This window comes from Trichoderma harzianum (genome assembly GCF_003025095.1).
Source record: "Trichoderma harzianum CBS 226.95 unplaced genomic scaffold M431scaffold_9, whole genome shotgun sequence".
In the NCBI taxonomy this organism is placed as follows: Eukaryota; Fungi; Ascomycota; class Sordariomycetes; order Hypocreales; family Hypocreaceae; genus Trichoderma; species Trichoderma harzianum.
This window is the reverse complement of record NW_020209257.1, coordinates 648,764-665,944: the sequence shown is the minus strand read 5'-3', so window position 1 is coordinate 665,944 and position 17,181 is coordinate 648,764. Positions and strand designations below refer to the sequence as shown.

General features: G+C 49.9%; 8 protein-coding genes across 8 annotated transcripts; 3 read left to right on the top strand and 5 right to left on the bottom strand.

The window, feature by feature from the left end:
- Positions 1-174: 174 nt before the first annotated feature.
- On the bottom strand, positions 175-837 carry M431DRAFT_90491 (hypothetical protein; the record flags this gene model as incomplete). The annotated part of the gene is made up of 2 exons (XM_024924152.1): positions 175-738; positions 802-837. 2 exons carry the CDS (start codon positions 835-837, stop codon positions 175-177), a joined length of 600 nt encoding a protein of 199 aa, XP_024772399.1.
- A 395-nt stretch (positions 838-1,232) lies between these two features.
- Positions 1,233-2,443, top strand: M431DRAFT_90043 (hypothetical protein; the record flags this gene model as incomplete). Its single annotated transcript, XM_024924102.1, has 3 exons — positions 1,233-1,336; positions 1,413-1,633; positions 1,695-2,443. The coding sequence occupies 3 exons, from the start codon at positions 1,233-1,235 to the stop codon at positions 2,441-2,443; spliced, it is 1,074 nt and encodes a 357-aa protein (XP_024772398.1).
- A 99-nt stretch (positions 2,444-2,542) lies between these two features.
- Positions 2,543-3,157, bottom strand: M431DRAFT_470148 (hypothetical protein). Its single transcript, XM_024915424.1, has 2 exons — positions 2,863-3,157; positions 2,543-2,801 (listed from the first exon to the last, which is right to left on the bottom strand). The coding sequence occupies exons 1-2, from the start codon at positions 3,036-3,038 to the stop codon at positions 2,642-2,644; spliced, it is 336 nt and encodes a 111-aa protein (XP_024772397.1). The 5' UTR covers positions 3,039-3,157; the 3' UTR covers positions 2,543-2,641.
- An 837-nt stretch (positions 3,158-3,994) lies between these two features.
- Positions 3,995-5,460, top strand: M431DRAFT_119865 (hypothetical protein). The gene is made up of 3 exons (XM_024912082.1): positions 3,995-4,223; positions 4,290-4,566; positions 4,918-5,460. The coding sequence occupies exons 1-3, from the start codon at positions 4,174-4,176 to the stop codon at positions 5,371-5,373; spliced, it is 783 nt and encodes a 260-aa protein (XP_024772396.1). The 5' UTR covers positions 3,995-4,173; the 3' UTR covers positions 5,374-5,460.
- A 363-nt stretch (positions 5,461-5,823) lies between these two features.
- On the bottom strand, positions 5,824-6,834 carry M431DRAFT_7232 (hypothetical protein; the record flags this gene model as incomplete). The annotated part of the gene is made up of 1 exon (XM_024922012.1): positions 5,824-6,834. One exon carries the CDS (start codon positions 6,832-6,834, stop codon positions 5,824-5,826), a length of 1,011 nt encoding a protein of 336 aa, XP_024772395.1.
- A 728-nt stretch (positions 6,835-7,562) lies between these two features.
- M431DRAFT_470091 (hypothetical protein) lies at positions 7,563-8,011 on the bottom strand. The gene has a single exon (XM_024915423.1). The coding sequence runs from the start codon at positions 7,925-7,927 to the stop codon at positions 7,634-7,636; it is 294 nt and encodes a 97-aa protein (XP_024772394.1). The 5' UTR covers positions 7,928-8,011; the 3' UTR covers positions 7,563-7,633.
- A 1,535-nt stretch (positions 8,012-9,546) lies between these two features.
- Positions 9,547-10,594, bottom strand: M431DRAFT_89762 (hypothetical protein; the record flags this gene model as incomplete). Its single annotated transcript, XM_024924058.1, has 5 exons — positions 9,547-9,693; positions 9,748-9,841; positions 9,900-10,203; positions 10,264-10,401; positions 10,456-10,594. The coding sequence occupies 5 exons, from the start codon at positions 10,592-10,594 to the stop codon at positions 9,547-9,549; spliced, it is 822 nt and encodes a 273-aa protein (XP_024772393.1).
- A 2,098-nt stretch (positions 10,595-12,692) lies between these two features.
- Positions 12,693-15,968, top strand: M431DRAFT_147166 (hypothetical protein). Its single transcript, XM_024912745.1, has 3 exons — positions 12,693-13,261; positions 13,332-13,671; positions 13,746-15,968. The coding sequence occupies exons 1-3, from the start codon at positions 13,120-13,122 to the stop codon at positions 15,601-15,603; spliced, it is 2,340 nt and encodes a 779-aa protein (XP_024772392.1). The 5' UTR covers positions 12,693-13,119; the 3' UTR covers positions 15,604-15,968.
- Positions 15,969-17,181: the final 1,213 nt, after the last annotated feature.

The window sequence follows — 17,181 nt, the reverse complement described above, 5'->3', positions numbered from 1 at the left end:
CGGACTGGTGACAGCAAGGCTGATGGTTTCTGTGGTATTACCTAAGCGGAAATGGTTCGGATTTGCGCTAAACTCCAGTCGCGAGTTGCGCAAAACCGTAAAGCGTAAAAACCGAAGAACGAAGATTGTGAAAAAAACAAGTAAATAAAATCAAGGCTTTAACCCATAACCCCGTCATTTAGGCAGCGCTCCCGGAAGCCTCTCTATTACATATTTGCCCCTCGCGACACTCATGATCGGAACTCCAGGAATTTTTCGCAGCCTCTGCTTCAGGGCCTTGTCGTTGGTCCCCACGATATATATCCGATCCTTCGTCACCCGATCCACGATGCAATCGTCTGCATATGTGCCCTTGTGATCGCACTGTATCCGCTGCCACCTCTCATCTCTGGCAATTTTCAACGCCAGTCTGTATTTTGTACCCAGTTTCTCGAGTTCGGCCATGACGCATGAGGTGATGATAGGGTTGCACTTTGCGTAGAGGCAGTCCATCATGGATTCCAGCAGCGACAGCTTCCTCTGAACGGTATGACTTAGGAAATTTGTATCGACGAGGACGCTATATGGCGGCTTGAGGTTGTCGTTGTGGGCGAAATACATGCCGCTCGGCATCTGGGCAACTTCCTTGACGACTTCTCCTCCAACTGTCCTCCTGGCCTCCTTCTCCTTCTGCTTGAGTTCTTCTTTCAATCGGTTTTCCTTGAGTCGGACATCCTTCAGGCCGATGACTCGTTTGACCTAGATTCAATGGTCAGTATCTCCCAGAAATTCGATAAATTTTGCCGGTGAGAGAGGACAAACCTGTCCAAACTTTCTCGTCTTCTTCGCGACACCCATGGCTGCGTTGTTGCGGTCGTCCGACTATCGATAATAACGGCCTCTTTGATTTTCAATTCTTTGGAAATATGTGTAATTCGGCCCTGATTATGTGGCAGGCGTGATATTATGGGCAAAAGAGAGCTTGATTGTGAACGGTTCGACTCTCTGTAAATGCTGTCGTGAGACGATATGACGACCAGAGTCTAAAAAAAAAGTTGGATAGATAAGATTGCGATTGCTGCTGCACAGTGGTGGCGGTGGTGCACGAGCCACTTTTAGTTTTCAATGTACCTTTGTACCGCTGTAGGCAGTTTGGTGTCCACTAAAGCAGAGCTGCTAACTTAGCGATCTCGACGCGTCCGCTGGATCGCGTAAAGTGCTTTAGTTCACCATACCAAAATCCTCAAGCAAAAATGCCCGCCGCAAAGCCAGAAGAAAAGGGAGAGTCCTCGAATGCCACGTCAAAGGCAGTTCTTGCAGCTTCGTCCAATGGATCACCTAACTATGAGTTACCATGGTATGTCGAAATTCCAGCCCTCCAGGTGGGCAGCTGAGTCTTCCCACTTTGAAGTTATTAACGGCATCGTTTGAAGGGTGGAAAAGTATCGCCCGGTGTTCCTAGACGACGTTGTCGGCAACACAGAGACTATTGAACGTTTGAAGATTATAGCCAAGGAGGGAAACATGCCCCATGTCATTATATCGGGTATGCCCGGCATTGGAAAGACGACCAGTGTTCTCTGCCTAGCCCGCCAGCTGCTGGGAGAATCATACAAGGAGGCTGTCCTGGAACTCAATGCCAGTGATGAACGAGGTACTAGGATATCTGCGTATGCACGGCCGTGCAATTGACCTCTGCTGACGTGTGGGCATAGGTATTGATGTCGTTCGTAACCGAATCAAGGGCTTTGCGCAAAAGAAAGTTACCTTGCCCGCTGGCAGACACAAGCTGGTTATCCTCGACGAAGCTGACAGCATGACATCCGGTGCCCAGCAAGCTCTCCGTAGAACAATGGAGATTTACTCCAATACCACTCGATTTGCATTTGCCTGCAACCAGTCCAACAAAATCATCGAGCCGCTGCAATCACGATGCGCAATCCTTCGGTATGCCAAATTGACAGATGAGCAAGTCGTGAAGCGGCTGCTGCAAATCATCGAGGCGGAAAAGGTCGAATACAGCGACGATGGCTTGGCCGCCTTGGTTTTCAGTGCAGAGGGAGATATGCGACAGGCCATTAACAACTTGCAGTCAACATGGGCTGGCTTCGGTTTTGTCTCTGGCGACAATGTCTTCAAGGTGGTCGATTCACCGCACCCAATCAAAGTGCAGGCCATGCTGAAAGCTTGCTACGAGGGGAATGTCGACTCGGCTCTGGACTCCCTCCGGGAGCTGTGGGATTTGGGATACTCGAGCCACGATATTATCAGTACCATGTTCAAGGTTACAAAGACAATGCCGACGCTCAGCGAACATTCAAAGCTAGAGTTCATCAAGGAGATTGGCTTCACACATATGAAGATTCTGGAAGGTGTTCAGACCCTCCTTCAGCTGTCTGGGTGCGTCGCTCGTCTGTGTAAGCTCAACATGGATCCCAAGAGGTTTAAAACATCGTCAAAATAGGATAGAAGATAATAGCATGACCGACGGAATACAGGTAGCGAATGTGCTTTTTTGCTTTTCATTTCGGTTTCTTGGGCGTTGGAATTGGGGAGATGCTACTATACATTGTGAGGTACTTGGGGGTATCATCATATGATGCTATATACATGATCAAGCTTTTGATCGTTGGAAAATCCGACACGCTGGGTTCATCCATCTTTATTTACCATTGTTCTGTGCAATCTCTTGCTCGTATCTGTCCCACTTTGCCTTTTCTCTGAGCCACCTTCTCTGAGCTCTCACCTGAGCTTCATACTGCCTCAGGCGTTGATCTGCCTCGATCATGCCGCCGAGGACCATGGCTGACATTTGAACATAACTATTGCCGTATGAGCTCATGTATTACCTAGTAAGTCAAGTTTCTGATTTGATATGCCTACACTTTGAACTGGATGGTGGTTTTGCGGTAGACTGGAGACCAGAAGAAGGAGGCGCCCCCCAGGATTGCCGCTCCAGCACCCCATTTGGCTGCTCCGATAAGACCTCCCTTGCCGGCCTCCCACCCGGCGTCCTTTGCCTCGTCGCTCTTCAACGGATCGTGGGGAGCGACGACCATCTTTAAGGCGAGAAATGGAGTATGAGACGAGGCAATTGAATGATGCGTTAAGCGTTCAAAGCCTCGGCCGGTGAAGAGGGTGTATGAAAGAGAGGGGCAGGGATACCTAAGGATGCCAATCTTTAATATTTCCAGGGGCAGATTCGCTTTGGGATGATGCCAAGTTCACATCGAAAACAGCTGCGTGAGATCTAGCAAAGCCGAGCGTCCGAGAAATATTGTACGTCATTAAAAAGCTTCAGGGTAGCTGTTTTGTGAGCTTCCCCACATATCCCATCTTTGCTCGTACGAGAATTATAATCAGAAATTTTTCAATGGATATGACAGATAACAGTGCCTTTTTTACGTATTGCTCTCTTCCGTGCCTGTTTTGGAGACACAGCACTTTTCGGGGTTTCTTCTTGTCTTGTATGAGTGGTATTAAGCTGCAAAGTGAAAACGTGCTGTTATACAACCTTAAAAGGCATATTGAAGTTCTGACCCAACACTCCATAACGAACGACGTCTGGTTGGACAAGCTAATCTATCACCCGACGTCTGCCACGCGGGGTATATTTTCCCGTAACCGTAATTGAGCAACTGGAAATAGTATCTACGTTCGTAGATAGATCTTGTTACTTCAGCTTAGGGTAGAATATACCCGTAGGGCCTTACATATCAGCCTTGCTTCAAAGTACCTACAGACAATGAAACCGCGCCTGCAGAGCAAATTTCTCCGACACGCCGTGCTGTTTCCTGCTCACTGGAGAATTAACCAATTGAAATTTTCTAGCACATCCACTTCGCACCACGAACCGCCTCGATTTTTCACATATTTTTTGCAGCTGTGGGGTACAAAGCTGCAGGTACAAAACCTAATAAACGATATGCATTTATACAGTTCAGGTCAAAGCTCTGATGACAAAAGCGGAAGCAAAGAATCTTTTGGACACAATTTCTTTTTGTCCTACAGCAGCCAACAAAAAGTTTGACACGAGCAAACCCAGCAATGATTACGCTCCCGTTGTTGCCTGGTGCTGCCAACTCTGTCCTTTGCTGTTCATAAGCATCTCTAGCGCTCTGGTGTTTTGCATCTTCATTCTTTTCACGTCTGCACTTGAGGTTTTACGCCTTTTGATGAGCAAAGTTGCACACAATGGCAGAGCTTTCTACGGACGCATACTGGCGAGCGCCGCCCATTGCTAGGTAAGGACACTCTCCTATACAGCCTCATGCACACGCAAGAAACATGCACTGACTCTGCTTCGATAGAACTGTTGCGACCATTACCTTTGGTCTATCCTGCGCTGTACACACAGGAGTCCTTGCCGGGGATCTCTTCTACTATGACTTTCGCTACTTGCTGCGGATCCCTCCGCAAGTTTGGCGTATCGTAACATGCTTCTTGATTACCTTCCCAAACTTGGGTATCCTATTTGACACTTTCCACATGTACATGTACATGAGTCAGCTGGAGAGAGGTCATCCGCGATTGTCTCGACGAGAAGATTTCGTCTGGTACTTGACTTTCGTTAGCGGAACAATTTTGGTAGGTCTTTTTAGCTCACTATCTCATGTGCTTCCCCATGCAACCTGATGAAAACTCCTCAAAATATCTGCCCGGATAGTGCGATGCCTCTACTGCTATCACGGTTCCTGGAATTGAGGAAGATTACCCCTGCACTTCGAGTCGATCCACTCATTCGCATAAGGATCGGCTTGCGGTGTGGGCATGGTGGGATGTCGTAATGGATGGCTCGTGTGGTTCACTATTCACTCGAGTGGTTTTTATATGCTCCCTACATCTTTCCCTCTTGATGCCACTTGTGCCTGTTCCTTATCCATCACCTTCATTTTGTATCCTCCTGGCTCGTGATTGAGGCTGACACCCCGGCTTCAGATACTGAGTCACCTGACAGGCTTCGGGTTTGGAGTACTGACGCAAGCACTTCTCCTTGCCATGGCCTATACCGTAACCCAGGAGCAGCGAGGGCAGCAAACGAACTACATGTTCATCCAGATCCCGTCCCAGCTTGTGCCGTTTGCCATGATGGCGATCAACCTTTTCTTCCCCGGTGGTATCGGCATCGTATTGCTGCAGCTTCATGGACTTGCAGCGGCACACTTGTATCTGTTCCTCAGCAAGATCTGGCCCGAGGTTGCAGGTGGCCGAAACTGGATTCAGACTCCTGCGTTTATTAGTTCGTTGGTGAATGGGGTAGCACCAGCACCACAACGACCAGCAGTAGCTGGAGCCAGAGTGCCTGATGCAGCATCCGGTCGAAGCAGCGGTGCGTCTCGTGGACCACTGCCAGACTCGTGGCGGACAAGAGGACCTGGGCACCGCCTAGGCTGAGCCATATAGTAAATAAGACACGTCACCTTTTTATCTATTAATACTACAAAATAATGATGATGCAAAACTGTTACACTATGCACTGCTACAAAGGATATAACATTGTGACTCAACAGCCAGAACTGTCCAAGAATATATAATTCAATACAGGTTTTGGAATATAATAATTTGTAAATTTCAACCGGAACGCCTTGATAAGTCTTCCCAGGGTATAAATGATCGACGGCCATTTCCATATGGCTGAATACCTCGTGCAAACCCAACGCCGTTTAATAAAGAAAGCCACCTCCCCAAACCTTACAACATCTTGAACAAATATCCAAGAGTCTTACAACGCTAAGCCTCCCATATATAGGATACAACAAAAGACAAAGGAAAAGAGAATGAGTAAACGAGTGTGTGTGTGTGTGTTAACAAAAGAAAACAAGGGATATTCCTGTCTCCTCTTCTTCAGATTCCGTAAAGGACGCTCTTCCCGCTAGCCAGAGGAACTTCTGTGTAGGCAGCGTACTTTTCGCTGGATCTAGGAGTTGGTGGACGATTGCGGTCGACGACGACGATGCCAGCGCCAAGTGGCCTGTCGATGAATCTCGGGTCGTTGAGGAGGGGAGGCGTGATGTGCAGCTGGCGGTCCCCAGAGGTTCTGGCCATTGCCATGGGCTGGAGGACGAGGCTGGGGGGAGCGTTTCGTTTGGGCATGTGGATTTTGGGTAGGGAGAGGGAGGAGAGTCTGGAGCTCCAGCGAGATGAAGACCTCAAAGTTGGTGAGGAAGTTGCCTGTGATGATGGGGATGGCAGCGCGGGCTGTCCTGAAGTAGGGGGCGATTGAAGAGCAGATTGTCTCGAGGCGTCTTCCACGACTGACTTGTAGGCTTGGATGATGAATGAGTCGGGCGTGCTTGGCCTGAGTCTGTGGGTTGGTCGGGGTGGTGATAGGGATCGTGTAGAGCTGGCTCTGCTATCTTTCTTTGATACGGTGTTGGGATCGTAGGCATGATGAGCAGGCATGGCATTGTCAGGGCCATGGATGACGGCTCTTGGATCGTGTGTGAGCTGGATGTGGCCGTAGCGAGCAGCCTCTTCCATACGGTTGTAGTATTGGCCGTTTGTCTCGCTGGCTCCATCATTCATGTTTGCAGTGGCCTCCAAGTCGGTGCCATGATGAGGCTGGTTGACGACGTAGCCCCAAGGCTCAACCAGGGCTTTGGGAGAGACATACTCTTCCCTGTAATAGTAGCGTTGCTCGATGTATGGAGAGGGTCTCTGGCGAGCAAAGTAGATGATGAAGAGGACAGTGGCGAGGGCGAAGATGGAGATGACGCCGACGATGATGCCGATGGTGGCGGATAGGGGGAGGCTTTGAGATGAAAAGGAGTCTCTTGGGAAGACTGTGAGAGCCTGGACACATGTAGCCTGGGAGACGGCCAGAACCATCAAGGGGAGATGTATTGAGGAAGTCATGTTGGGCTCTGTTATATATGATTGGAGTAGGGAAATATTCAAGTATAACAAGATGTCATGTACTAGTGGTCTATCACCGAGGCTGCCTGCTCAATATCGGGCTGAATCAAACCCACTGCAAGTATCATTCATTCCCTTTCGAGATGATGATTCAAACAGAAAGATTGATATCGTTGAACTGATCAACCCTATCAAGACAGGCGACTGAGCAAGACACCAGCTAGCAAGAAACACATGTCCAAGATGCGGCCGACGGGGAGGCCCGGCAATAGTTATACGGGCCATGGAAGCCTGGATTGCACACATCCTCGGACATACACACACAAGCCAACATCTCGCCCGCATCCGTATTAGGGCATCATGTCAACGGCGCGTTGGTTCTAGCATACAGATTGCATGCATATCCCGATGGATCCCCTGCAAGGATGCAACGCTGATGGTGGTGACAAGACACACACGCCCCCATCCGATCAGGCATTCTCGACACCGAGGCAAAAATCACGTAAAGGCAGAAAAACGCATATTCAGAAGGAACCTAATGTTGGTCCCCCGCCAAGCAGAAAGAGGGGTTGTAAGCCTGGAGGGAAAATTCAAGGCTGGCTGTATCTTTCTTCATCTAGTGATCCTGATGATGCTATTCGTCGACGATCCAACCTGAAAGAGCATCTTAGCCTGTGGCAACCTTTTGGATCCTTCGACTACCGGTAAGCTTTCCATCCAAACAGAGGACGTGGGCTTCTGGTAGGACTTTTTTGGTGCGTGTGGGAACTAGCAAAGAGAGAGACGGCACGAGATGACCCTAAGCCCTGTCTCGCATAGTCAAGATAGAGAGTACGTGGGCATCTGATTGAGAAAAAGGTCGGCTGAATGAGGCTCTCTTAGAGAAGACAAGCGGGAACACGGCGTCTGTCCGAGCGAATGGATACCGATGCAAACAAGTAGACGCCACAGACGGTGATCCAATCAGCAGCGGCATAGACGCGCGGGCAAAGAGGCGCAAGAGCGCAAAGGCCGTGCCGCGGAGGAGCCCGTCTGGACCGGGTTGAGGAACGACTGACGAGGGCCGGGATTGGCGGGCGGAAGACGAGGCCATTCAGACGCCCTCTGGCGACCCGCGCAAGATGCAACCCTACCTATACGAGGATGGGTAAAGTGTAAAATGACAATGAGCAGTTAATATCGTGCCTTGTATGTATATCCATTGTATGCACTGGTATGAAGATCCCCCTGTATGTACATGAGCCCACTGCCCACTCACTCAATCACTCAAATCTCTGATATTGCTTCATTGCAAGCCCCCGTCCACCTTCCTTTCTGTCTCTTCTCATCCCCTGTCGATATGCCATTTGCCACTGACGCTTGACCAGGATCAGTGACAGACGCGCACAGCTGCGGATATTCGACGAACAGGTGTCCGAGCTGCGGAATCCCATGTGATTGGCTCCTTGTTCAAACGGCATGTGTTCCGCGTCCTCCACTCGATAGCGGGACGAATGAAACCCTGTAGAATCAACTGAGAGAGGTTGAAACGAAGAGAAGCTAGCGAAAGATGGAGGGTGGAAACGAGAGAGAGAAAGAGGGAAGAAGAGTAATACAAATTAAATCTTTGCCTTTGCTATTGGCTCCCTCCGAGAAGAATGGAACAAATACCTAGGTGCTGCTTTCTTTCGTCGGCTAGAAAAGTGAGCGGTTTTACTTGAATAGCCGACCTGGGCCGGGATTATTCTTACATGCATTTGCTCTCTCGTCGCTTGTGCACCCTCGCGCTAGGAAGCATCCGATAGCCGCGACGGCGCCTGTGTGATGGCCTTGGGAAGTCTTGCATGAACCACTCTGTGATTCCGGTCGATAGAGTGTCGCAATGGCCAGATTGCAGGCATGTGTCAGTGAATGCTACTTTGTGGTGATCACGGCTACATCGGAGCGGGCACGTGGATGAGGGAGATGTTTTGCGTGAATATCGGATGGCCAATCGATTTGCATTGATGTCATGGAAACAATCTCTTGCTTTTGCCCACCTGATCGTGACGTCCGTCTACAGGGGACAAGGGCGTGGTCGTTCATCAATGTTGGTGATTCCACTCCTTTAGCATTAGGCTGTAAAAAGAGACTCGAAATTCCCGTTTAATAATCTCTAGACATACCCTACTTAACCATTCGGGAACAGAAGATAAAAGACATCGCTCATGATTCAAGCAGCTATCTATATCAAGACTGAGTCAGAGCCTGGAGCCGTAAGCCGTCAAAGCCCCCATCACTCTTAGAATAATCGCTAGACGTATTTCATCATTGGCATACAGAATTGAACCTTTGACTGTTCGCTGGCCAAGGGCCTTGCGAAGCTCAGCCAGGCGCAAAGACTGTAATCTCTAAGTATACTACTCTTCATTACTCGTATATCCTCTGTAGTGTATCCAATAAAAATAATTCTAGCATGCAGCAAGCCAGCTCAAGATTCAGCACTCAAGAACAGTAGTCGCTAGACTGGCTTTATAATCATCTCCCCTATTTATACCAGAGTTAGTGTTGCGCCAGAATCATAAAGTGACAGAAGGGGGGAGAGCGTACTCTATTAAATCATGGCGAGCCCTGTAAGCTCTTGCGTGGCTGCGCTTGTCGTGTATCATGTTTGATAGCGGGGAATGCTATCAGGTGTATCCATTATGCAACGCTGTAAAAGTAAATGCAACAGTCTATGTCTTGATTCGCTTCTTAATTCCCATTGGTGATTTCGGCGTGTCTGCCGTTGGCCATGGGCTCTTTCTGGTATAGGTGATGCAACTTGATGTATTTGTAGACGGAATCCGGAATGTCTTCCACTCTCTCTCCGTTCTGTATCTGAGCACGGACGCGAGTTGACTAATACGCCTGGTTAGTATCAATGGCCAGTGGAAAGGCACTATGCCTTCTTACCGAGACTTCGTTGATAATTGTCGGAACGACCCAGATCTTGGCGTTGTATTTCTCGAGAGGCTCTATGGCATCTTGGGTTCTGCATTGAGCAGGCCTGAGATGATGATAGGTTAGCCTTGTTCGGATGACCAGCAGGCGTGGAGTAACGGTACCTCTCAACAACAAAAGCTCCATAATAGCCCAGCAATACCTCAATATCAGCGGGATCCCATAGCTTGGGGTCTGCCATTGTGGCAGCTAGGTCGGCGCCGATGAGCAGCATAATGCGCGCCGTCGTAAACGTTCCGTCCAGGGTCTCAATGCCGCCGAGCACGTTGTTTATCTCGTGGTCGAAATGACGGAGCACGTCAACCGTCGGGCTGTACAGAGGCTTGCCGGATTCATCAACGCGGACCGTCTCCCAAGGATCGATTGTGATTGTCACTTTCGTATCCGTGTCGACAGCGAGGCTGCACACTATAGAAAGCAGTCAGTAGAGAGTTACAACACTCTCCCAGCTCAGCGCATCCAACCTACTTTGTATCCGGTGGTGGGCCGGCGCTAATGATGACTTTTGATATGCGTCGGAGCAGGGCGACATGTAGTTGCCAACGATTTCGAAGCCGGGATCGCTCTGTTTTACATATTTCTCCGCAAATTCAAACATTTGCAAGTCTATGGACTCGTTAGAGCGCCATTGGCGATATCCACGTGCCCTTAACTACTTACGCAGCGTCGTTACCGGGGAGAAGCTCCCGCAAGCAACAAGAACGAGAGGGACCTTGTCAGGCCGCGTCAGGCGACGCTTCAGGTTCTGGTACGGAAACGCATATCCGGGAGGCGATGCTATCGGCTGGGGGGCAGGCATCGGCGTGCCGTTTTGGTGCGGGAGAGTCCCGAAGCTCGACGCCGAGGCCACCATGATATGGGGGTCTTGCGATGTGCGACAGGCGGCGATACGAGGGGCTAGGGACGTCGCGAAAGGGAAAGCGAGGAGCCCGAATCAAGTTCAAATGGCGGCGATGCCGAATTTCGGTGGTCGCGTGTGTAGCGAAGAGAGGAGGAAACAGACTATCTGGTGTAAGAGGTTGCGACGATGATGGCGATAGATGACTACCTATTTACAGTAGTCTAGGTGGGTACATGTATTCAACGTAAAGACGTAACGCCGAAAAGAGGGATTTACCCTCCACCGCTAAGAATAGGTAGCCTCCAGGTACTAAGACGCTAATCCGAGCGAAACCCGAACTTGTCAGTTGTTCCAAGTCTGCTAGCCTCTGCTGGAACAGGCTGTTTCTGTAGTTGCTTTTTCGTTTTACTAATCTGCGTCGCTGTTTCTCCTGTGGCTGTTTTTAGCACTGCGGTTCTTGGCTGGATCCAGCACGCTGGAAGCAAGACGGGAAGGCTTAATCTTGACAAATCCTCCAGCGTTTGGAATCTGCAGAAGGTTTGGGGAATTCAAATGCCCGTAAATGCAAAAAGAAGCGGCAGTTCGACGTCCTGCCTAAAAGTGACGTCAATCTCGCCCAGCCCGCGTCTCACATGCATCCTCCAGCTCGCAATCTTGTTTGCGCAACCTTGTCAAAACTGCAATCGGTGGTAAAACGGGGCGACGACAGGATTTCGGTAACGGGGTGATGCATATGTACCTACACTGCATGCTTTTGCTCGTGCTATACAATCGTGGTAATACAAAGGCTGCACTAATCTCCAGGCCTGGACTAGAATCCTGCGGGCGTTGGGGGTGGCGGCCTCCAAAGCTGCTATCACATCAACACATGTAAGTGGTATTCAGGCTTATTATAAGGGTAGTATGCGCCCTCGAGGTTTACCAAGAGTCTTATGGCATCTCGTACAAGTACAAAATGTCAATCATAGTTCAAGAATATCTATTCCACATAGCTTACCTGGTATACGGCAGTGTGAACCGTCATCAATACCTGATTATAGGGTAATAGTATATGCGTCTTTCTAGAAGAGCCAATCCACTTTTTCCGTCAGTGATTTGACAGGTTAATAAGTATGGGGAATCAGATCCAACAGGCTGGATGATTACTGATGGCCTCGGTATTATTTTTCTAGTTTATAGGTAGCCGTCTAATTAATTGACTTCTCTTGGTCGCCCATCCAGCCATATGCTGTGTGTGGGTGGTCATGATCTGTGGATTTTATTGAGACTGTACTAAGCCATTAGGAGAATACAGGCACCTGTCTGCCGGGATGCAGCACGTGCGGAGTCTTCCGCTGCTTTGCATCACACTATTGATTCCTCCGAAAACCCCGTACCTTACCTTTTTACCTTGGGTAAGAGTTCACTTTTTGCAGCAACTGTCGACTATGGATACAAGAGGAATAAGGATAGATGGGGGAACACGCCGTACAAACACTGCAAATACATACGAGTACACTATGGAACCTATACAGTCGAGGTAGGCAGCTAACAAAGGCGATGTATAAGACGATTTTTTATTGCAGAGTATTGTACGAGTATACATGGGCAAGAAGCAACCAGATTCAACAACCCCTGCTCATGCAGAAGAAGGCGGTAAACGAAGCGACGCCGTTGGTGGACTGCGCCGTTGGAATCACACTGCAGCCAATCAAATCTGTCTTGGAGATGCAGGAAGACCCCTTGCAGTACCTGAAACGGAGCCCAACGACAAGCAGGCTGTCTCTGGGAGACAAAGAAGAACCATCTTATACTTGTATGTGAGGTACTGTACTCTGTTGGAAGTCAAGGTTGAGCTGTATTGGCACTTGACATAACTTGAAAGCAACACCAGAAGCAGCTCTGGCATGTCTAGGGGCTACCTCACAGTACCAAGAAATTAGGTACCATGTATGTAGCGAATACTGCTTTAAAGACATCGTAGGCTAATTTGAAGATACCATGGGGCTGTGAGCAGTCAGCCCATCCCCCCCTTTCCCCAGCATTAAGGATTCTCTTCTAGCAGTGCGCAGTTCAACTTTGGTACTATGCGGTAGTCACTCCCCTTGTCATAGTATGGAGTAGGTACTCTTCGGTAGTGCTGAGAACTCAAAACCGTTCCGTGTACCAGCTACCCCACCCTTCCCCCCTCAAACGCATACAGTGTACAGAAAACCCCATTCAGGAAGAGAGAGGCTTGGGAGGAGCTCTTGTCCTACGCCCAAAACAGTCGGTTTGCTGTTGGGTCCAGCATCTTTTGCGTGACGGCACGGCATTAATACCACCATCATCTGCTTTGTCGTCGCGAGCCCGAGACTTATAACACCCGAAGCGACGCGGAAAAGCCGGGCTCTGCCCGCGACGCCGAGCTCTGGACTGTGCAGTTAGTCGCTGAGGGGGGACGACGAGCTGAGAGACAGAGAGAGACAGACAGAGAGAGGTTGTCCGTGGAAAGAGAAAAAAAGATGCGGATCGCGTGCCTTCAGTTCGCGCCGCAGGTTGCGGATGTGGAAAACAACCTCAACAAGGCGGACGAGGTCCTCAACCAGGCGGATTCCGACGATCTAGACCTGGATCTATTGGTCCTTCCAGAACTGGCCTTCACCGGTGAGGCTGCATATCCTATTTGGCATTTGCCCCACGACTTCCTTTCTAACTTGCTGCATGCTTGGATCAGGCTACAACTTCAAGTCATTAACCCACATATCTCCCCATCTTGAAGAATCCAGCACGGGTATCAGCTCGCTCTGGGCTCGGAATACAGCCCTCAAGCATGACTGCACCGTCGTCGTGGGATACCCCGAAAAGGTAGATCCGACGCTGAACTGGCCTACGGACCCCCAGTATTACAACTCGGCAATAGCTGTCAACGGCGATGGCGAAACAGTGGCCAACTACCGCAAATCCCATCTGTATTACACCGACGAGACTTGGGCTTTGGAGGGCTCCCATGGCTTCTTTAAAGGACGGCTTCCAGGCTTAGGTCAAGCCGCCATGGGGATATGCATGGACCTCAAGTGAGTAATGGAAGGGCGGTTACTCTCCACCTCCCCATAACTACCAAAGCTAACACAGTAATCCGTACGTTGAGTCCTTACAAATTTGAAGCTCCTTGGAACAAGTTCGAATTTGGACAACATGTCTTGGACAGTGGTGCTCGACTTGTCATAGTTTCTATGGCTTGGCTTACCAATGAGGATTCTCGAGAATTCACCAGCACTCCCCTGGAACCCGATAGCATGACTTTATTGTACTGGGTGTCTCGTCTTGAGCCGCTAATTCGGGCAGAATCGAACCAAGAAGTCATTGTCGTCTTTGCGAACCGCTGTGGCATCGAGGGCGAAGCAACTTATGCCGGTACCAGTGCTGTTGTTGGCATACAGTCTGGCGAAATTTGGGTTTACGGTATAATGGGCCGCGGTGAAACGGGTCTGCTTGTCGTTGATACCGAGTCTGAGCCGTATGCTAGACTGTCTTACCAGCCGCTCCAGCCCAATATTCGATCCGAAGACGATGCCTCACCAGACCTGGAGAAAAACTCTGGCAATGGCCCGTATCAACACAATGAGTCTCATGACCAGTCTCGCGAAGACTATGAGAAATCATCGAAGGCACCCATTGACTCTTCAACGGACCAACAAGAAGATGATTTGCATATGTGGCTTATGGGTAACTCGATTGATCCGGATGTGCGACAAAACCACCAATCTTCCGAGTACAACAAGGAATATGTTAACCACACGACAAACAAGCCGCAGGCTGAGAATATACAGAGATCATCAAGCTCAAAATTGAATATCAATTCCCTACAGCTCGATATTCCGCCTGATCAATACATGCTCAGACGATACCTCGAGGCTGAGTCTCCGATATCCCATCTGGACTCATTCAAACCCCCGAATCAGTCCGCAACAGCACCTCCAGAGGAACTCCGGGGCTCGCGAAAAGATCGAGATGACTACGTAGCTTTCTACCCAGACATGATGGAAGATGAGAAGCGGTTCAGCCTGCGATCTGACGTGTCTGTCTGGAACAACGAACCTGGCCGGGTTCGCCAAATATCTGTCTCAATGATTGACGCCCCCGAATTATCGCATCTATCGACTCAAGAACGGCCCAGGACTGTTGAAGCGGGGAATAGCGCCAGATTTCAAGAAAGAAACAGAAACAGGCATAGGGCACATAGCCAGCGGCAATCCTCTGATTGGAATAGTCGGCGTGGTAGTGACTATGGCATGCCGCTATCGCGACAGTCGTCTCAGAATCAACTCCGAAGCAAGTACAGCTATAGTCAAATCGACGAAATGGCGAGGAGTTATTCCAGCAGTGCTGTTCTACCAGTCCACCTTTTGCAATCTCACACAGTTTCACAAGTAGCTACAGAGGAGACTGGGAGGGGCAGGCGGCGATCTTCGCACAAACAACTCAAAGAGGGACGGCGTGAGTCTCGTGGCACGCAAATGTCCCAAAGAGAGCCGATTGATCTTTCGCAGTTTGCTCTCATCGAAGAATATCCTTCTGCTAGCTGTCCGGTGCACGGAAGTCGCCCTCCATCTGGGACCAGGCGTCAGGACAGTTCTAGGGCCAGAGGGCGATCAGGGAACCGTTCGCAACCTTTGCTAGAGGCGGAAACAGCTAGGAGACAATCTACTAGGCGCGGCACGTCGCAGAATGAAAGCCAGAGGGACGGCCACAGTCTATCACACCGACGTACGCACTCGTCACAGCCTGAACAAGTCCGGTCCAGCATTGAGACGAGACGGGGTGAGAAGGAGAGGTCCAAAGAATCTACTGCAAAGACGAGTTCCGGCCCCAAGACGCCGACTGCCATGCAATTGATTCCCGATCTGGAGTTACTTGATGGCCTCGAGAAAACGTTCTCTTTGCTGAAATGCGTGGAAAAGACTCCAGCGCATATTGTGAGGCGACGTGTGAGCTCAGTCTGGTAGGATACATATTTTGCTTGGTTTGGGCGGCCGGTGTCATTTGACTTTGATTTGCTTGATTGATTTAGCGAGAATATTTGCACCATAGACGAAGTTTTTTCTCGTAATGCTACGTAAATCCAAGTGAATGGCTCAAGTATGGCACATCTGATTTTGTCACATACTCGTACGGTATAAGCAGGGCCTCACGAATATTACTCGTACACAGACGCCCGTCCCTTGCATTTTAGACGTGCATAAGCGAAAGGGAGGGGTTCTCATGTATACCGCAGCCACTGTAGGCATGCGGCTTTAGTGCATGTACCTTGGCTGCCGAGGTTCCAGGTTAATAGCATGTACAACGAATGTGATGGTGATGCAACAGGTGCAGTCATGGACTTCTGCATCGTCGAGTGATGATGTTCGCATATTCACAGTTGGCGCTTCGTGCGAGATTTAATGGCGCGCCTAGCGGAATTCTGGCAACGAGATACATATTCGTTGTTCAATATTTCCCCTTGAAAGCATTCACCCAACATCAATAAAGCGTGATCGAATGTGATGGCTGCGGATGTGAACGGCGCTTGGGGGCGGGTAAAAAGTAGTCTCTCGTCCGAGCACGAGCACTCATCCGTTTATGAAGCGCGAGGGATGTGAGGGGATATCACAGAGCACAGAGCACAGGGAGATTTGCATTACCCAACCTCCACACGGGCAAAGCTGTGATACCTGCAACTTGTACACTTTTCAAGCCGTGTCCCGTGCCGGCAGTTGGTTGTACGAGAGGCGTGATTCCATGTGGTGGTGATGCCGAGGGGATACGAGAAGCGCCGTTTTTTGATGCCCAGAGTAACGTTGGACTTTGGGATGAGGACTTTTGCGTTTGGATGTGTGTTGGTTCGAGGTTGATGTGATGTTATGCGGATAGGCGGAGAAGCTTGGCCCCCGCAGATGGAAGTGCAGGATGATGGATGATGAAGCTGGAGATGTACTAGATGGAGTGCAAGCGGGTCTGTCTGTAGGGCGTATGTTGCCGAGTAACTTGACAGGTCCGTACCGAGTGTCGAAACGTATTTCATCGAGTATTCTCTTCTTCTGCCAGCTCAGAGAATATCTCCATGTCTGATATGCTTACGGTACCTAGGCAGGGTAGCAGTGAGGCTTTCCTCCTGCAGCATGGCCCAGAAAGTGCCCGACATGAACGCATACGGCCTGGGATGACGTGAGGACGCCGCTCAATTCATCGTTATCGTGCCATTGACAAGACGGAATACGGAATACAGTACGCAGACACGGCAGGTCTGGATTCTGGACTAGTTGATTATTGCCTCGCGGCGGGGAAAAAGAGAGAGACAATTTTCTTTGTTCAACCGCCTCCAAATTGACAATTTCGACACCAGGCCTGTCAGCGACCATCCACAGAGTCGAATTAAGCGCCCAGGACGTAGCACGCCGCCAATCGGAGGCCGGCGACAGCCAGTAGCTGGTGATGGCGATGTGAATGTGAGCAGGGATCCCTGCAGAGGCTTGACGCCACGCAGGGGATCGCGGGTCGTCTCCCGCCTTTTAGTGGCTAGATGAGCCCTTGTCTGGCACGGCTTT

Bases quoted from the DNA above. Each gene is read 5' to 3' on its own strand.
- M431DRAFT_470091 (XM_024915423.1), bottom strand. From the start codon at position 7,927: ATGGCCTCGTCTTCCGCCCGCCAATCCCGGCCCTCGTCAGTCGTTCCT.
- M431DRAFT_470148 (XM_024915424.1), bottom strand. From the start codon at position 3,038: ATGGTCGTCGCTCCCCACGATCCGTTGAAGAGCGACGAGGCAAAGGAC. The intron at 2,802-2,862 runs GTAGGCATATCA...ATACGGCAATAG, and splicing joins ACCACCATCCAGTTCAAAGT to TTATGTTCAAATGTCAGCCA.
- M431DRAFT_119865 (XM_024912082.1), top strand. From the start codon at position 4,174: ATGGCAGAGCTTTCTACGGACGCATACTGGCGAGCGCCGCCCATTGCT. The intron at 4,224-4,289 runs GTAAGGACACTC...CTGCTTCGATAG, and splicing joins CGAGCGCCGCCCATTGCTAG to AACTGTTGCGACCATTACCT. The intron at 4,567-4,917 runs GTAGGTCTTTTT...CCCCGGCTTCAG, and splicing joins TCGTTAGCGGAACAATTTTG to ATACTGAGTCACCTGACAGG.
- M431DRAFT_147166 (XM_024912745.1), top strand. From the start codon at position 13,120: ATGCGGATCGCGTGCCTTCAGTTCGCGCCGCAGGTTGCGGATGTGGAA. The intron at 13,262-13,331 runs GTGAGGCTGCAT...TGCTTGGATCAG, and splicing joins TCCAGAACTGGCCTTCACCG to GCTACAACTTCAAGTCATTA. The intron at 13,672-13,745 runs GTGAGTAATGGA...CCGTACGTTGAG, and splicing joins GGGATATGCATGGACCTCAA to TCCTTACAAATTTGAAGCTC.